At 36.6% G+C, this 16,591-nt stretch overlaps 1 protein-coding gene across 3 annotated transcripts; it reads right to left on the bottom strand.

The window, feature by feature from the left end:
- LOC117912953 lies at window positions 1–15,934 on the bottom strand. Of its 3 annotated transcripts, none has more exons than XM_034827771.1 (18): window positions 15,721–15,933; window positions 15,429–15,522; window positions 14,954–15,045; window positions 14,632–14,670; window positions 14,455–14,508; window positions 13,684–13,758; window positions 10,029–10,094; window positions 9,723–9,765; window positions 8,937–8,982; window positions 4,447–4,540; window positions 4,302–4,354; window positions 3,163–3,247; window positions 2,937–3,039; window positions 2,763–2,855; window positions 1,746–1,812; window positions 957–1,023; window positions 784–837; window positions 1–304 (listed from the first exon to the last, which is right to left on the bottom strand). In XM_034827771.1, the coding sequence occupies exons 2-18, from the start codon at window positions 15,493–15,495 to the stop codon at window positions 170–172; spliced, it is 1,233 nt and encodes a 410-aa protein (XP_034683662.1). In that variant the 5' UTR covers window positions 15,496–15,522; window positions 15,721–15,933; the 3' UTR covers window positions 1–169. The 3 variants fall into 3 exon arrangements, with proteins under 3 accessions (XP_034683662.1, XP_034683661.1, XP_034683663.1); XM_034827770.1 differs by having other exon boundaries at window positions 15,429–15,519; window positions 15,721–15,932; XM_034827772.1 differs by lacking the exon at window positions 1,746–1,812 and having other exon boundaries at window positions 216–304; window positions 15,429–15,519; window positions 15,721–15,934.
- Between the last annotated feature and the right edge of the window lie 657 nt (window positions 15,935–16,591).

Here is a 16,591-nt window from a genome sequence, read left to right as displayed (position 1 = left end):
GGAAGAGTAAGAGGTGGGAAGCTTAGATTAAACCTTCCCAGTTTTGTTTTCAGGGAACAAGAATAACCAGGTTGTATTGAGTTCACAATCATCTGTGATCATCCAGTTCAGGCATGAAAATTTCCTGTAGCGCACAACGGCAAAGATAAAAGAATATTGACTACAAAATTTAAATTGAACCATATTTTCTTTCACTTGTTTTCCATGTTCCTTGAGCAGCATCAGGCTGGCGTTCCCAAGAGGCTTGATTGATAAATGCACTGTTGGTATCTTCTGCTCGTGAGTAGTGCGATCCTCCGCTTACCTTTTTATGTCAAAATTCAACAAATTATTACTCTGGGATGAGAAGCAGGAAAAGGGAAAATCAAACTAAATGAGGTTAAAAAGTGAAAATCAGTGGTAGTTCTGGGTTGCTTTACTATGGATGATCCCATTACCATTTTAAAACTGTGATACTCCGGCATATATATATAGACCTGACCTAAGTAATTTGTACCACATAAGATAAGCCCACAGAGAAAGAGAGAACACTGATGCAAAGCTATAGGGAAGCTTGTCTAAGAGCAAGGCCGTCTTTTCCATATATGTTTCTGGCCTAGTGATTTCAGACACTACGTATATTGGCTTTTGTCTGAACAGGGTTTATCATCTCATACACTAAAGTGATAGCAAGATCAACTCAGTCCAATATTTAAAATCAATCTTAATAAAAGAACCTGTGAGTTCAAGTCCAAGTGCCAAGATTATAATTTTGGCATAATAATTGCTGCCAAATTCACTTACAGCTTCTAAACAGGCAGATAAAATTGTCATGCCTGGCAATGCATCAAGCCCACGCTGCACATCATTAAACAAAAAGGAAAATAAGTAACTGTAGAACACATTTTGAACCATGCAAAGAAATACTAAACTACAAATTATCTAATGCTGGCGAGCAAAAGTGAATCAGCTTCTACCTGGCGCTCCACTCGAGTCTTGTAAACAAACCCACCACAGCAAAACAGCGTTGATAGAACAATGAATCTGTTCCATGCCAATTTGTCCAAACATCAAAAGTTGGAAAAATAAAAATGGATACAGGATGTGATCAAGATAAAGTTTTTCTTTGCAAAGTAAAAAAGGCAAAAGGAATTCCTATCTGTATCATGTAGGCATGACCATTAAGTATGAGGTGTATTTTCCTAATGCATCAAAGCTTATAACTAAACAATCTACTAGTCAGTTTCCAACAATGTCAAGAGTTTAGAGGCAGGAATGTTACAGTAGCTGTCCTGCATTTTGAATCAGAGGGGCCTCTTTTAACGCAGGAAATAAAGAAGCTTTCCCAGAAACCAAAATGCGGGTTCAGGAGCAGCATGAGCTCAAGGTTGTATATATGGATTGATATTCTTGTCACTGGAATGTGATTACAGGTGCAAGGAAATTTTAGGATTCTAGGTTGAGAGTTGAGTGGCTTGGTAATCCTAATTCAATGTTTGATAGGGATCTGATCCCCCTCGACTCCATGGAAGTGAGCACATTGCTAAACCAAGTATCTTCTGGTTCCTTACGTAATTGCTTTTTATTTTCTGTACTGTTATTGTGCTTGATTGTATTTAAGACTGCTGCATGATTGACTACATGACATAAGATGCAGATGTGCAGATGTACACGTCATACATTCTAATTCATCTAGTTCCACAATTAAATATGTGATACAAACAAACAATCCATGTAGGATTAAAGGACTTTTGAACTTGACATACATGCAAGATGCCACCCCAAATATAGCCCATCCCCTTGTAGTTCCTCCTCCTTTTCCTTGAGGATATTCTGCAAATTTAAGCAAACCAGTCTAGGGTTTCAAAAACCGGCAGCTTAGGACATTAAGCCATCAATAAAAACTTAGAAAGAAATATAAAACAGGCTACTGGCATAAAAACTTTAGATGAAATGTCAAACATGCTACGAGCAACAAGTCTTTGAATACATATGTTCACGGAGCAAGCACCAACCTTTTCAAACCTGGACTAGTCATTGAACTAGAAAAGTTGTTGGGTTGTTAGTGGCCAAACCATTCATTCAACCATGATCCAAATCAAAATATATAATTTATCTGTGAGAATTTATATTCACATCCACCTAATCTCTCTATGTATTCACCTGGATAATGATTTTTAGAGGACAAAAATACCCATTAGTGAAAAGATCAAAATAACTTTTAAAATTAATACACATCTTCCTCCATTTCTTCTTTCTATTATCAAAGTTATAAATTATTATAATAAGTTAAAACAATATGAATAATTTTCAAAGATAATTTAATACCATTTTTAATTTAAAAGTGGAGGCAAATTATTTTCTAACTTTCACAGTACAACAAAAAATAACCAAATATACATATAAAAGGTAGATTTATTGAAATGTTGGCAACATCTCCTCTATTTGTTGGGATCTTTGAAAAAAATTATCGAAATTTCAGTTTTTACATTTTGAGCATGAGCAAAATGACATTGTTTATGATTAAAACCAGATCATTTTAAAGTATAAATATATATATATATATATATATATCAATGGACTGGCTTCCAAACTTGGCTAGTTCAACTGGTTAGTGATCAAGCCAATAAATGGGCTAAACCTTGATTTGGACTGGAAAGGGACTAGTCACAGTCCAACCAGCCAATCTAGTCCAATCTTCAAAACAATGGAAAGGACTCATTTGCAACCATATTTCAAAGAGAAGTTCAACTCAGTTAAAGCAATAAGATTGAGGAGCTTACCACACATTTTTGTGAGAGTAAACTGAATGGGCTCATAACCTTCTACTGGAATAGTAATATCAACTTCATATGGAGTATCACGGGCCTTCTCACCTAAGACCATTATAAACGGAAGATCAGGAGATCAAATATCGAAGAAGATATAAATATTGCAGCAACAAGAAATATCCATACAACTCCAATCCACAACCAACATTGTGGGTGACAACGTTGTAGGTGGTCTTCCAGTCGCCCCTGAGCCTGATAATCCTACCTTCAGGCCATGTTCTGGGAAAATCTGGGGAGAAGAAGAAATTTTGATTCCAGAAGATACTTGATCAAACTAAGAGCATAAAATTTGCAGATTTATCCAATAATAACTGGTGTTCCACCTAAAATGAGAAGAGAGAAATTAGAGTACCTTAACAGTAGGTTTTTGCACCAAAGTGGAAAGGGACGCAATTGCAGTCATGTAAAGAGCAACATAAGTCTGTTCAGTGCCGAAGCTGAAAAATGCAAATACTTTCTACTATTATTGTTGAGAAAAAAATTGAATAAGTCTTAACATCAATAAAATGTTCATCATGCATAACTTTTGTGCAATAACAAATAGCAGTCTGACAGACTGATAGAAGTGACTATAATTATTTCAGATTGGCAAATATGAGAATATATATATTATATATATAGTAAAAGTGCCAATCAAAAAGAGGCGCACACAGTTCACAGGAAGTATACATGATAAAAGATAAGGTAATGTGAAATGGCAGTAGATGAATGCATAGAGCAGAGACTCAGATACATCTTCAAGCCAAATTGTGCAAACCAGTGCTTGTGTGCTTCTATACTAAAGCACCTGTAGCATTTTATTGAGGGGATGAAACCTGAAGTAGCGAGAACAAAGGCCTTACATGATAATAGAGGATTTGGAAGCCTCATAAAATGAAATAATATAGGCCATTAGTAGGTGATAAGTGACAGACACTGAGATAACATTTGGAGCGCAAGTTCCACAAAATGGAGTTGTTAGCATATAAGATAAAAATGAATTCATTACTTAAAGTCCAAAATGAATTACTTTCGAATGAAACCCAAAATAGAAGATAGCATCTTGAATGTTGTGAAAAGTCAAAGACAAGACCTGAAAGAGTTAGGATGAGCAAATTGAAACGTTTTCATTTCACAAGTGGTTTCCCACAGACCTCCAAACCAATAAAATTACCATTACGACCCAATTTACTAACAGGAGAGGATTGTCATATGTAATTGCATATACATATACACACACAACACAAAGGCATACACAGATCCCATACCACTCCTCCCTAAAAAGGGGCATGTACAGTCAAAGCTAGACTATCACATTGAAATAAAAAAGCTAAATTTTTTCTTAAAAGAAGTAGATCAGGAAGTAGGATGCTTATAAATGATGTAAAAATTTAAAAGGCTCATACATACCAATACAGGAACAAAGAGAAATTACTCATTACAATTGACAGAAATTAGGGGGAAAAAAATAGAAAATGAGGCATAAAAACTCAAAAGTGCAAAATTCTATACCTGAAGGCATGGTGAGATTTATCAAAACCCAATTGAGTCATGCCATTGTAAACCTGCAAGTTCATAAAAGCAATTCCTCCATGTGAAACTTCAGTTTGCATGAGCAAAATTTAGATCTATGAGTGAAAATGACATGATTTCTTACAATTTCCCATGACCGAGGATGAAAACCAACAGTGAAGCCCTCAAATACACGCACACCCTGTTCCTTGCATGGAATGGCAAGTTCAACAAGAACTCTGGACTCAAACAGTTGGAAATAACCACACATTTAGAGAAAGTTGAAACCTCGACTTATAACCATTGAGAACTTTATATGCCAAAATGACAATGTTTAGTCAACATTGCAAAGTAACAGGATATTTAACATTGAGCAATCCCATAATTATTGTAATTCGTAAAACATCTTCTCTCTACCAGCCTTTCAATTTTCTTATTTAGAGGAGTTGAAACATCGTATTATAACTCATTATTCAGAAAGTTTGTATGTGAAAATGACAAGATTTAGTCATTATCTCAAAGTAGTATAATGCTTAACATTATGGATAAATCTCCAAGATCTACTCAAGAAAGGAGTGAATACAAAACTTCTGAATTACTTATTTTAATTAAGGGTATTTGGGTAATTTTTCAGTTAGGTATCATAATTATTATTTGAGTTTTATTTAGAATTTAGGAGGTTTTAGAATTCTGTTTAAAAGTTCTAAACTTTCTATTCTTTAAAATTATCATTTTATCTTAAAATTTCTATTTTGAGTCATTAGAATTTAGAAGTCTTCTTTATTAGAAATGTTTTTTTTTTTTTTATAGGAAACGACAACGGAATATATTGATAAAAAGAAGGTACAATTAGAAGGATGAGAAATCCTCCCACCAAAGAAAAACAAGACTACAAGTAATCAAATATAAGAAATACAACGAGAGAAAAAGCAAATGGTCTATTTACACACCGCTAACCAATCAAGTTGTAACACGTTAAGAGGTATCCCCTTAAAAACCTTAGAACAAAAAGGCCATAGAGAAGCCAAAAAACGAATAGAATCCCAAAGATACCCTGAATTCCTTGCTTTATCCTCAAAAATCCTTGCATTCCTTTCCCGCCACACCACCCACATTAACGCGATGCACGCGTCTTGCCATAAAACAACCCCTCTCTTAGAAGATCCGAAACCATTAAAATTAGTAAAAAACATGTCAGAGATGCTCCTTGGGGAAACCCAATCCATCTTTGCTAACTGAAATAATCTGTGCCACAACCCCTTGGTCAAAGAGCAATGGAGGAAAAGGTGATCTACTGTTTCTCCATGCTTCATGCATAACTTACATATGTCAGGACTAAGTGCTTTGTGGGGTCTTCTCAATTGTAGCAAGTCATTAGTATTAACCTTCTTGTGCGCCACCAACCAGACAAAGGACTTGACTTTGAAAGGGACTTGAGAATTTCAGACAAACTTAGTAGGGAACACTGGAGGCGACTCGGAATATTGGGATAAGGCCAGAAAGAAAGATTTGACTGTGAAAAGATCTGAAGGAGATAAGGACCAGGATCACTTATCTGGAACCGAAGGAGATATGTGTAGACGATCAAGAGACCGCATAAGGCTTTCTAAATCTTCTATCTCAGAATCAGTAAGATTTCGGTGAAAATTGAAATTCCAAGAGAAAGGATGTTATTACAAAAAGTTTCTATAAAGTAGGTTTCCAATTTTAAAAATGAATTTTTTTATTTCTTTTAATTTTTTTAGAAGATTTAATAGTTTTAGAAAATGAATAAAAATCCTAATTAGTTACTACATAGGTTATGTCTACTTTTTCATAGTTTTATTCAAGTTCTAGTGTTTTTTAGAGCCTATAAACAAGGTTAATTGACTTAAAACAAGATTAAGTACTGATAATCAATATGATTAAGTTTCTTCCCATACCTTGCAATTCTCAATGGAAAGAGTCCACTGATTTTCTTCCGGGTGAAATTCTAAGGTTTTATCTATTCATCTTATCTTTCTTTCCTTATATTTTATTTTACTTTCTATGTTGCCATAAATTTTTATCCCTCGTTCCTCTTCTTGAATCCTAAAAGATTGAAATCCTAGCCCTTGAGGCTTGGCTCAAGTGGTAAACGGATGGGGAGGGATTGTGGGATGTTCCAGGTTCAAGTCCCAATGGGGACAAAAATTTACCTATTAAAAAAAAAAATTGAAACCCTAACCCACCTATTTGATTATAGACAACCATTTTAAGGTTGTCCTACATCAATTTGTCTACATGTTGAAATTTATTCAACCAGACAATTTCTTTTGCACATCAAAGAAAAGTGACACACTATCAATGTTCCAGAATAGGTTTAGCAACATGGTTTGTGTTCTACCATGAAATGTGGACTGTGGGAAAGTTTTAGTTTAGTGGATTTTCATGAGTGAACCACATTACCCACTTAAGAGAAAGTGCATACTATGCTAAATATCAACCATGAGACCAGAGTTTGTCAAGGTAGTGAATTGGAATATGCTTATGGAATTTACAAAGCTATGTAATTATTTTTACAACTACATTTCTTCAAGTTTGTTGAAATCTGGAGACTGGTGCTGGAAATCTTCAATCTCGTGTAATTTCTTGCTTTGTTGCAAAAATGTCAAGTATTTGTAGTGTTTCATTGGATACTGAGCTGAATGAAGTATTTCCATATTCCCTTCATTATATATGATTTAGCTGACTAGGAGATTTTTCAGGAAAGGGCTTAAATTCCTCAAGTGTTCCCTGCTAAGCATTTTGCAGAATTTCATTGGTGACACTATGCTGCAGAAGAGACTTAACTATGGTCCATCCTGGTACTGAAAAAATGTCTGAAGAAATAACATACAACAATGGGGTTATTTGCATCCAGAGAAGAGAGTGGAAGGGACTAGTGACAGGGAAGAGATATTTAACAAACTACAATACTAGAATCAGTCGCTTGATTGTGTTCTTATTATTAAATGAACATATTATAATTGAGGCATTTTATTATGTAACTATTACTCATTAACAATTCTTCCATGACAGAAATCCTCACAATTGTTATAACTTCAAGGGGGTATCTCATATCTCCAGTTGTAGTGATCCTAACAGGTACTTGGAACTGACATTTCTTATAAATATATTCTACTAAAACTGAACATTTTCCAAAGATAACTCTTTGTGGCATTTTACTATTTATTTATTTGCCTTTTTTAGGATGTAGATCTTATGACATTCAATTGAGGCCCTTCAAATTCCAAATCTTAGCAAGTAGTAGAAAACTCTAGCATATGTAATGTGTTAGCCCAAGGACTCTCCTAAGTATGTTTTGATTATAACAAAACATGATTAAGTGAACCAGCATGTTTAAACCAAGTAAAGTTTTAGGTTTTATTGACAAAATCAAAAGAAAGCTCAAGTTCACCTAAAATAGATTCAAAGGACACGAAGACATGAATCCTTAAAGACAAGTATTGTCTAGGAATCTATGTAAGATGAATCCTTTGGGTGCACTTAGGATTAAGTCATTTTTCATGCATTCATTCATACCTTGTTTTTCATAAAAGTGGCCTTAAACATTTTTAAATTGAATGAATATGGTTTATACATCAAAACCTTAGGTTAAATTCTTTCAAAATTGATTTACAAAGGTTTATAAATGAGTTGCCTAAGGGTTGGAAAGCTTTGGACTGAAAAAAAGAAAAAAGAGTTTTAAGTTGGTTTTGGCCCAACCGGCCAAGGCCATCCTGAACTGGTCAAACTGGTTGGGAATCGGTTCAATTGGTGTTCTCTCTCATCCAAAACCTTGGTGCTACCATCAGAGGCTCCACCTTTCCCGGTCAAAGGTTGGTCAAAACTTAAAAAGGAACAACGATCACCTACAGTACATTAAATACCCAACAACTACTTGACCGATTGAACCGAAGCTTGATCAATTGAAGCCTACTTTTGTAGAACAGGGTGCTCAGGGTTGGTTTTCTATAAATTGAGAGCTCACCTATGCATATATTGATAAAAGAACATATGCATTAACTTGCTTACCTACTCATTTCTCTCATTCAAAGCTCTCAAACTTGAGCACATTTACTTTTCCACATACAAATCCATTTAGTACACCCCTTTGTATTCATCATAGCTTTTATTTGAATTGATCCATTTTTGTGCTAAGTTGAGTCATGTTAAAAATCCTTTTTAGTGAAAGGTTGAGTGTTTGGGACTCCAAGTTGGTATTGAACTTGAAGATAATTGTAATGCCCATTGGAGCCATTGAATCCAAGTGTACAAGTTTAAAGGCTTGATGTGAAGCCTTGGTTAGTGGAGTCCTCACTCATAAAGGAGATTGAGGAGAGTGGATGTAGACGTGTTTGCCGAACCACTATAAAAGAGTTTGCATCTCTCTTCCCTCTTCTATTTACTTATGTTACTTCAATTGTTGCTTAATTTGAATTGTTTTTGAAAACACCCAATACCCCCCACCCCCATCTCTTGGGTGTTTTTTCTTAATTATTTTGGCCTTGTTTCACATCATGCACCAGCAGAACCCACTGATATAGAAACTGAACATTTAAATAACTCTACACTATAGTAGGAAAGGAAAATCTGATGGAAAATCGAAAAGAACTAAGGTGTTGTGTAGAAGACCTGCAAGTTGACTCATAAGTAACATTGCATATGCATCCAAGTTCACCTGAGATATGAAAAGAAAGATAAGACATGAGCAGGGAATTTTAGAGAACAAAGAGTTCTGGAGATACAAGAAGACACGAGTTTAGAGGAGAGAGGAATCAAGAGCCCAAAACAACACGAAGAAACAGTCTACAGTAGAAGACAACAGAGTATGGCACTCTGCCTTATCCCAGTTATTTGGGGTCACTATCACCAATTATTAAACAAAAAAAATCACTTGGAATTGAAATTGACCGAAAATAGAATACAAGGCAAGCAAAACTGTTGAAGCAAAGGAACCCCATTGCAGAAAATTGGTTTCAATGAGACTCATAATGACTATTCAAACAATGGCTAAGGGAGAAAAATTAAAAACATAGAGATAAAAACCTATTGCATATATCTTTTGCCTCCAAAAGTTTAGATGTGTCAAACACAAATATCGCTTTCTATCATGTCTAACTCGCAGTTCAAAGGTTTCTAAGTTTTTCACTATCAAATCTTAAGACTATCAACTTTTTTAATCATCACCTGAAATTGCATTAAATACAAACATGCCATAGGGATCCACAAAGACCAATAATTATTATGATAAATCTATTAAATTCTGAGAAATTCTGCTAACCAATTCCACTCCTAAAGTAATCAAAATAGAGTTCAAATAACATCATTCATATTCACAGGTGTCCCTGTAGTCAACGCGGATAATATAAACTCCTTGCATAGGACTTACTGAAACTAAAGAATGAAGAAATAACAAACCTGTACATTGTCCATTTGAACAACTTCCGCATATAATATTTACCTGAAATTACGCACAAGAAACATTTAAGGAATTCAAAAAAATATGATGAAGAACACTTAAATGCTCAAAATCACAATGTCAACAATGTGAACTGAAACACACCCCTCTGGCTCTCCCCTAGAAGAAACATACACACAAAACACACAAAAAGAAAAAATATAAAACAAAAACCAACAAATTAAAACAATAAAAACTTGTTTTGACAATAGTATCATACAATTTCTGCAGTATTTCTTATGGAAAAATAATATTCCATCACTAACCTGAGCTGTACGTCCCATTTTGTCATGAGTTCTCTCACAATTCAAGAGGTCACCATTATAAAATTCCTGTACATAAAAGAAAACGATCATAACAATTGTGTTTTACAGGTCCTGCAATCCATAAAATAGTCAAGAAAGTGTAACTTGTTTTCCTGGACCAAACTGTTTATTGGAGAATTTTTTTTTGATAGATAAACGCACAGAAATATATTAAAAATGGGCAAGAAAGGCAACCCAGAGTATACAGGGAGTATACAAGCATCACCTACAAAAACCGGAAACAAAAAAGACAAACCCTTACCAGCCCTCAACAAGAACCCAACCAGTCCACAAAATTAAACAAAGAAAGGGGGCCTACAACTATGGAAGAATTAGCCCAAAATAAGAGATTACAAATGAAGGAATTTTTCAATCTTTGAAGTGATAGGACCTCATTATCAAAAACTATCCTATTTCTTTCCTTCCATACCATCCAAAATAAGCAAAGAGGAGCTGCCCGCCAAACCTTACTATGCTTCTTATCCTTAAAGGGAGCATGCCAACCTAAAAGAGTGTCTCTAACCGATAACGGGAGGACCCAATTAACACCAAATAGGGAGAACAAGAGGTCCCACAAAACCTTCGCCTTAGAGCAGTGAATAAGGATGTGATTTATCGTCTCTTCTTCATCACAACACAAGGAGCACCTGTTAGCTAAATTCCAGCCCCTCCTCTTTAGTTGGTCTTGAGTGAGCACCTTCCCCCAAGAAGCTTCCCAAGCAAAGAAGCCCACCTTGGAAGGAACAAACGTACTCCAAATAATTCTCCATGGAAACGGGACTGCACTGCTGTGGTCCAGAAAATTGAAACAGGATTTTATAGAGAAAATCCCATCTTTCGTCTCTTTCCACACCATCCTATCCTCCAAACCAGGATTCAGCCTCTTTCCTTGGATGATCAGAAGGAGTCTCTCCACCTCCTCCACCTCCCAATCATTGAAAGGTCTAAGGAAACGGGGGTTCCATCCACCCACTTCCCCCATTGAATCCCAACAGTCCGCAACCCTCGCGTCTTTAGAAACCGCTAAATCAAACAAAGAGGGATAAGCCTCACAAAGAGGAGTGTTCCCGCACCAAGTATCTTTCCAAAACCTCACCCTTTTACCATCCCCCACCGAAAAAGAAACATTATTGAGCATCAACAGCCCTTCCTTGCTGATTTCTTTCCAGAGCCCCACCCCAAATCCCTCCCTACTCTCGCAAGTGCTCCAACCTCCTCTAACAACCCCAAACTTCGTGCCAATTATAAGCTTCCAATAGGAATCCCTTTCAACCGCAAACCGCCAACTCCATTTACACAGAAGGGCCCTATTAAGAGTAGTGAGATCTCTAATCCCCAACCCACCCTTCTTTTTATGAGAACAAACAATACCCCATTTTATTAGGTGGATCTTCTTCTCCATCGCTCCCCCTCCCCAAAGGAAATCCCTTTGAATCTTCTCAAGTCTTAATTTAACCACTCTTGGCATACGCATTAAGGACATGAGGTAGGTTGGCATACTCGCCAAAGTGCTCCGAATGAGAGTGATTCTTCCACCCTTGGAAATGAATTGCCTCTTCCATAAGGCAAGTCTCTTGCGCATCCTCTCTTCCATTCCGTCCCAAACCGTCACCGACTTATGCGGAGCACCCAAAGGGAGCCTCAAATAGGTAGAAGGGAGAGATCCCACCTTGCAGCCCAGTTCAGCAGCTAGTAAATCAGCGTTCTCCACTCTACCCACCGGCAAAATTTCACTTTTATTCAGATTAATACGCAATCCAGAAGTGGCTTCAAACCACAAGAGTAACCAACTTAAAAAAGCCATTTGCTCTTGGGAATCCTCGCAGAAGACCATCGTATCATCAGCGAACAGCAGGTGTGAGACTTGAATTCCTGCTCCTTCCCTTCCCCTAACCCAGCAGCCTGTAAGATAACCCCCTCTCACTGCCCTATTAATGAGGCTAGTCAAAGCTTCCATTCCTAAAACAAAAAGATAAGGGGATAGGGGGTCCCCTTGCCTTAACCCCCTAGTGCTTCGGAAAAAACCGGTTGGAGAGCCGTTGATCAAAACAGAAAACGACGCAGTGGATAAACACCATTTGATCCACCCAGCCCATTTCTCCCCAAAGCCCATTTTTTGCATCACTGACAGCAAAAAATCCCAATTGATTCAATCGTAGGCCTTCTCTAAATCCAATTTACATAGCACCCCACTTTCCTTCCTCTTCAGCAAGGAGTCTATGACCACGTTGGCTATTAACGCTGCATCAAGAATCTGCCTACCTTCAACAAATGCATTTTGGGTAGTAGAAACCACTTTTCCCACAACCTTTTTCAATCTATTGGCTAAGACCTTTGCAAGCAGCTTGTAGAGGCTTCCCACCAAGCTGATGGGTCTGAAATCGGTCAAGTCTTCAGCCCCGCTCTTTTTTGGGATTAAGACAAGGAAGGTGGTATTCAGACTTCGGACAAACTTTCCCCTCTCAAAGAAATCTTTGAAAAATCCCATAATCTCGTCTTTGACGAAGTCCCAGCAAAAGTGCCAAAAAGCTAGGGTAAACCCATCCGGACCAGGGGCTTTGTCCCCATTCAACTCTGAAAGAGCCAGGAAAACCTCCTCCACAGTGAACATTAGCTCCAGCCTAGCTGCCTCCTCTGCCCCAATGCTGTCAAACTCAAGATTGTTCACACTAGGGCGCCAGCCACCTGGATCCGATAAAAGAGACTGAAAGGCCCTCACCACTCCCCTTTGAATATCCTGCTCTTCTGACAACCAGGTGCCATTGACTTTAATTTTTTTCAGGCAATTCTTCCTTCTGTTGGAGTTTGTCATCTTGTGAAAAAATCCCGTGTTCTTGTCACCTTCCTTCAGCCAAACCTGTCTTGACTTTTGTCTCCACGAAATCTCCTCCATCAGCACCCATTTCTTGAAATCCTCCTTAGCCTCCTTTCTCGCTTCTAACTCCCAGTCATTTAAAACTTTTAGCCGCTCCTGATTATCCCAATAAGACACCTTGTCCAAAGCTAGCCTCTTGTTCACTCCAACTTTACCGAAAACTTCCGAATTCCACTCCTTCAATTTAATTTTTAAAGCCTTTAATTTTTCTATCAGGATAAAACTATAGGACCCACTATAATTGAATCCTTGCCACCAGCCTTTTAACAGATCCTTAAACCCGTCCTCCTTTAACCACATGTTCTCAAAACGAAACGGAGTTGGGCCTCTCCTCACAACTGTTTATTGGAGAATGCCCAATGTTCTTATTTGATTTCATTGATTTGTTGGGTTCATTCTGAGGAAGAGTAGTTTTTTGTTTCTCTTCCCTTTTTTTGGTGCTTTTTGGCAGCCATTGTATATATCGTGTGTGCTTGGTTGTGCCTCTTTTTGGTGCTTTTCAATAATATTTTTACTCATCTATTGAAAAAACTAAAATAAAATAGTCAAGATCCTAAGTCAAGAAAAATTAATGCAGGAGATTCATAAAAAATATATCAGTCAGGTAACTATGCAAGGATTAAAAAACAGAGAGCATGTTGAGCATAGAAAAAGGAATTGCACTGCCTGGGGAAAGTCACCAACTTTTCTGTGTATACATAACAAGTTCACAAATAATATGTGAGACTAGATCAGACTCACTTGAACAAAATTAATGTGTCCTGAACCAGCAACAAAATAGTTGAACTTATCAAATCGGCCAAAATCCACATATCCCTGCAAAACTTAGACAGTGTGAACTATATTGATATTACTAAAAACATTAGTTAAAGGCCTCAATCACAGAAAACAACATCCATCCGGTCAGAGACAACCTAGCAATTAAAAGAATATGTAGATTCAAATTTGTTCTGTAGTTGGACCTATGGGATCTATATTCAAAGGATCCATTAAAAGTTAATTAGTTATTATATGGCACAGTATAGGAGGATGTGATCACCCATGCAACAGCAGCAGGCATCATATAGAAAATCAATGATGCAACTAGGACAATTCTATTTTTGCTTCTTTTTTTTTTTTTTTTTTTTGTTTGCCACGTCAAACAGGCACTTATGAATATAAACATGATTTTACCCAGGAACACCTGCATCACATTGTTTTAGGCATCAGATCAGCTGACTTTTAGTGAGCTTACAATTTTTTAAAGTGAAACTGTTTTTAATTTATATTTTAATGCAGATTTTTTCTATATAAACTATCAAATTTCTAGGATTTTGAAGGTTTACATAGGGGTGGGGAACAGGAAGGCAGTACCCCAAGTTGATTTGGTAGTCCACAATGGCGGACAGAAAGTTTATTTGTTAACAGTCGCAGACAGCAAACCAGACGAGTTTTCTATACAATGCATTAGTTTCAGAAGTAAAACAAGCATGATAATTGAGTGCTTAAGAATGTGGCAGTTCGGATCACTACCGTTTGCGATCTACTCTCCACATCTTTACAAAACCGAACCACCAAGTCAGAATCCTGCATGGAGATAAAACCTTGATGTATAAGCCCCATGGATAAGGTAAACCATAGCGAACTTGTGCACAATTGACAATTGGTACATTTAGATAAATGACTATTAGAGTTATATGATGACATTACCTTCCCATCATACTCAAAAGGCTGCCCAAGCCAGCTACTCTGGGTAACAGGTTAAGATGAAACAATTTTCATCAAGTATTTGGCCCCAAATTCAATCCAATTCACATAATTGGAATCACAGGCCATGGTGACTGACTATTTAGAGAGATTCACAATCATATACTCATCAGAATTTGTTTGGTTTGGGGCTATTCACCACAGTAATTCTCCTTTCTTCCAAGGATTCAAATGCAACAGATTTAGATCACAACAGGAGCTATTGTGTATCATAAATGACAATAAACAGGTGACAAGGAATAACTTAGGACACATTGCAGGATACAAAATCAAAAATGTGGCTGGAATTATCAAGAGCATAGCAATTGGAACTCGGTGCAACAATGGAAGAAGCCCCAGGTGCCTGCAAAATCACAGCTGGCAGAAAGAGGAAACTCGTTCAGATCTCAAGATTTTCTTAAGGCTATGTTTGGTTAAAAGGAAAAGTAGATGAAAAAAATGAAAGAAAAATAAAATTAGGTTTAAAATCTGATAAATTATTTTTATATAATTTTTCGAGCTCATTTTCCCTATTTTAATTCTTCCATATAAAGATTAAATAATTAAATAATTTGAAAACTCATAAATTTATAACTAATTTTAATTATATTTGATTAGTATTTTCCATACTAATAAAATTATTTTCCTTAACATTTTCTTTTCTTTCCACGCCACGCTCCTGGAACCAAACATAGAATTGAAAGTGAAAAGTTTCAACAAATGATTCTGCATGGCAATTTAGGATCAGAAGATATCTATACCTGTGACTGTAGTTATGAGCAAACAGTACAAAGAATGCCCATCCAAACAGTTCCCCAAACTCAACATCTCTTCAAACTTACAAGCATGTCCCTGCTAACAAAAAGAATCAAAATCTTCGTTTCTTAGAAATCGCGAGAAAAAAAAAAAAAACATTTTCCTTTCATTTTCCTTGTTCTTCCGTTTAGGACATGACCGGGAAACAAACAAGGCTTTCAAAATCAAGTAAAACTCATGATTGCATTCAGTGAACTTGAGATTCAATTACAGAAACTGAATCTTCCAGTGAAATACCTGAAAAATCAGGTCGGCCGCGCTTTGAGATTGGCGATGGAACTCTACCCTTCCTCTGTTTATAAGTTAATTTAACACAACGAAATGGGCGAGGGGATTTGAAGACGGGGAATTTAAGGGCTGATCCCGTGGGGGAAAAAGAGGGTTTATAAATTTTATGAGACTAGCGTGTTTTAAGGGGCTAACATAGATGCTGTTTTTCCGACATTAGAGAAATACAGAGAAAATAGAGCTGCTTCTTTATGTGTTTTGTATGTTAGTAAAAAAAGTCAGTTTTATCAATGAACGAGGGATTTACGTACCCAAAAAGCTATTACATTGAGTGACATGAATTCAGCTTTAATTTTATTTCTTATTTTCTAAAACAAGAATAAAATATAGGCTACGATATGCATATACACCGTTCATTTTATCCTACTAACATATGTCCTATTATTAAGTGTTCGTTTAATACTTTATATTAATTAATTTCCTGGTGATCCATTATACACCACCTTGGAGACTTTGGTTGAGGGACTCATTTAATCTCATTGTAATTTTGGGCAACCTTAATTTAGACTTAGGTTTTTTTCATTTCTTGTTAGGATAACTTCTAAATGCACGTAGCTCATTAGGCATTACCTTAGACCCGTTTAGGCACCTTAGGCACATTTATATGCACTTGACATATTAAGCACCACTTTAGGCTCACTTAGGCACCACCTTAGGCACCCTAGACTCATTTAAATACATTTGGCCCATTATGCACCACCTTAGGTCCATTTAAACACCCTAGGCCCATTTAGATGCATTTGACCCATTTTGGCACATCTTGACCCACTTAGGTTTACCTAGTTTAGATTATGTCACCTTTTTGGTATATCTTGCATGT

The sequence above is a fragment of the Vitis riparia genome, chromosome 4, assembly GCF_004353265.1.
Source record: "Vitis riparia cultivar Riparia Gloire de Montpellier isolate 1030 chromosome 4, EGFV_Vit.rip_1.0, whole genome shotgun sequence".
In the NCBI taxonomy this organism is placed as follows: Eukaryota; Viridiplantae; Streptophyta; class Magnoliopsida; order Vitales; family Vitaceae; genus Vitis; species Vitis riparia.
Note: the sequence above shows the minus strand (reverse complement) of the source record. Positions and strands in the feature narration are given on the sequence as shown.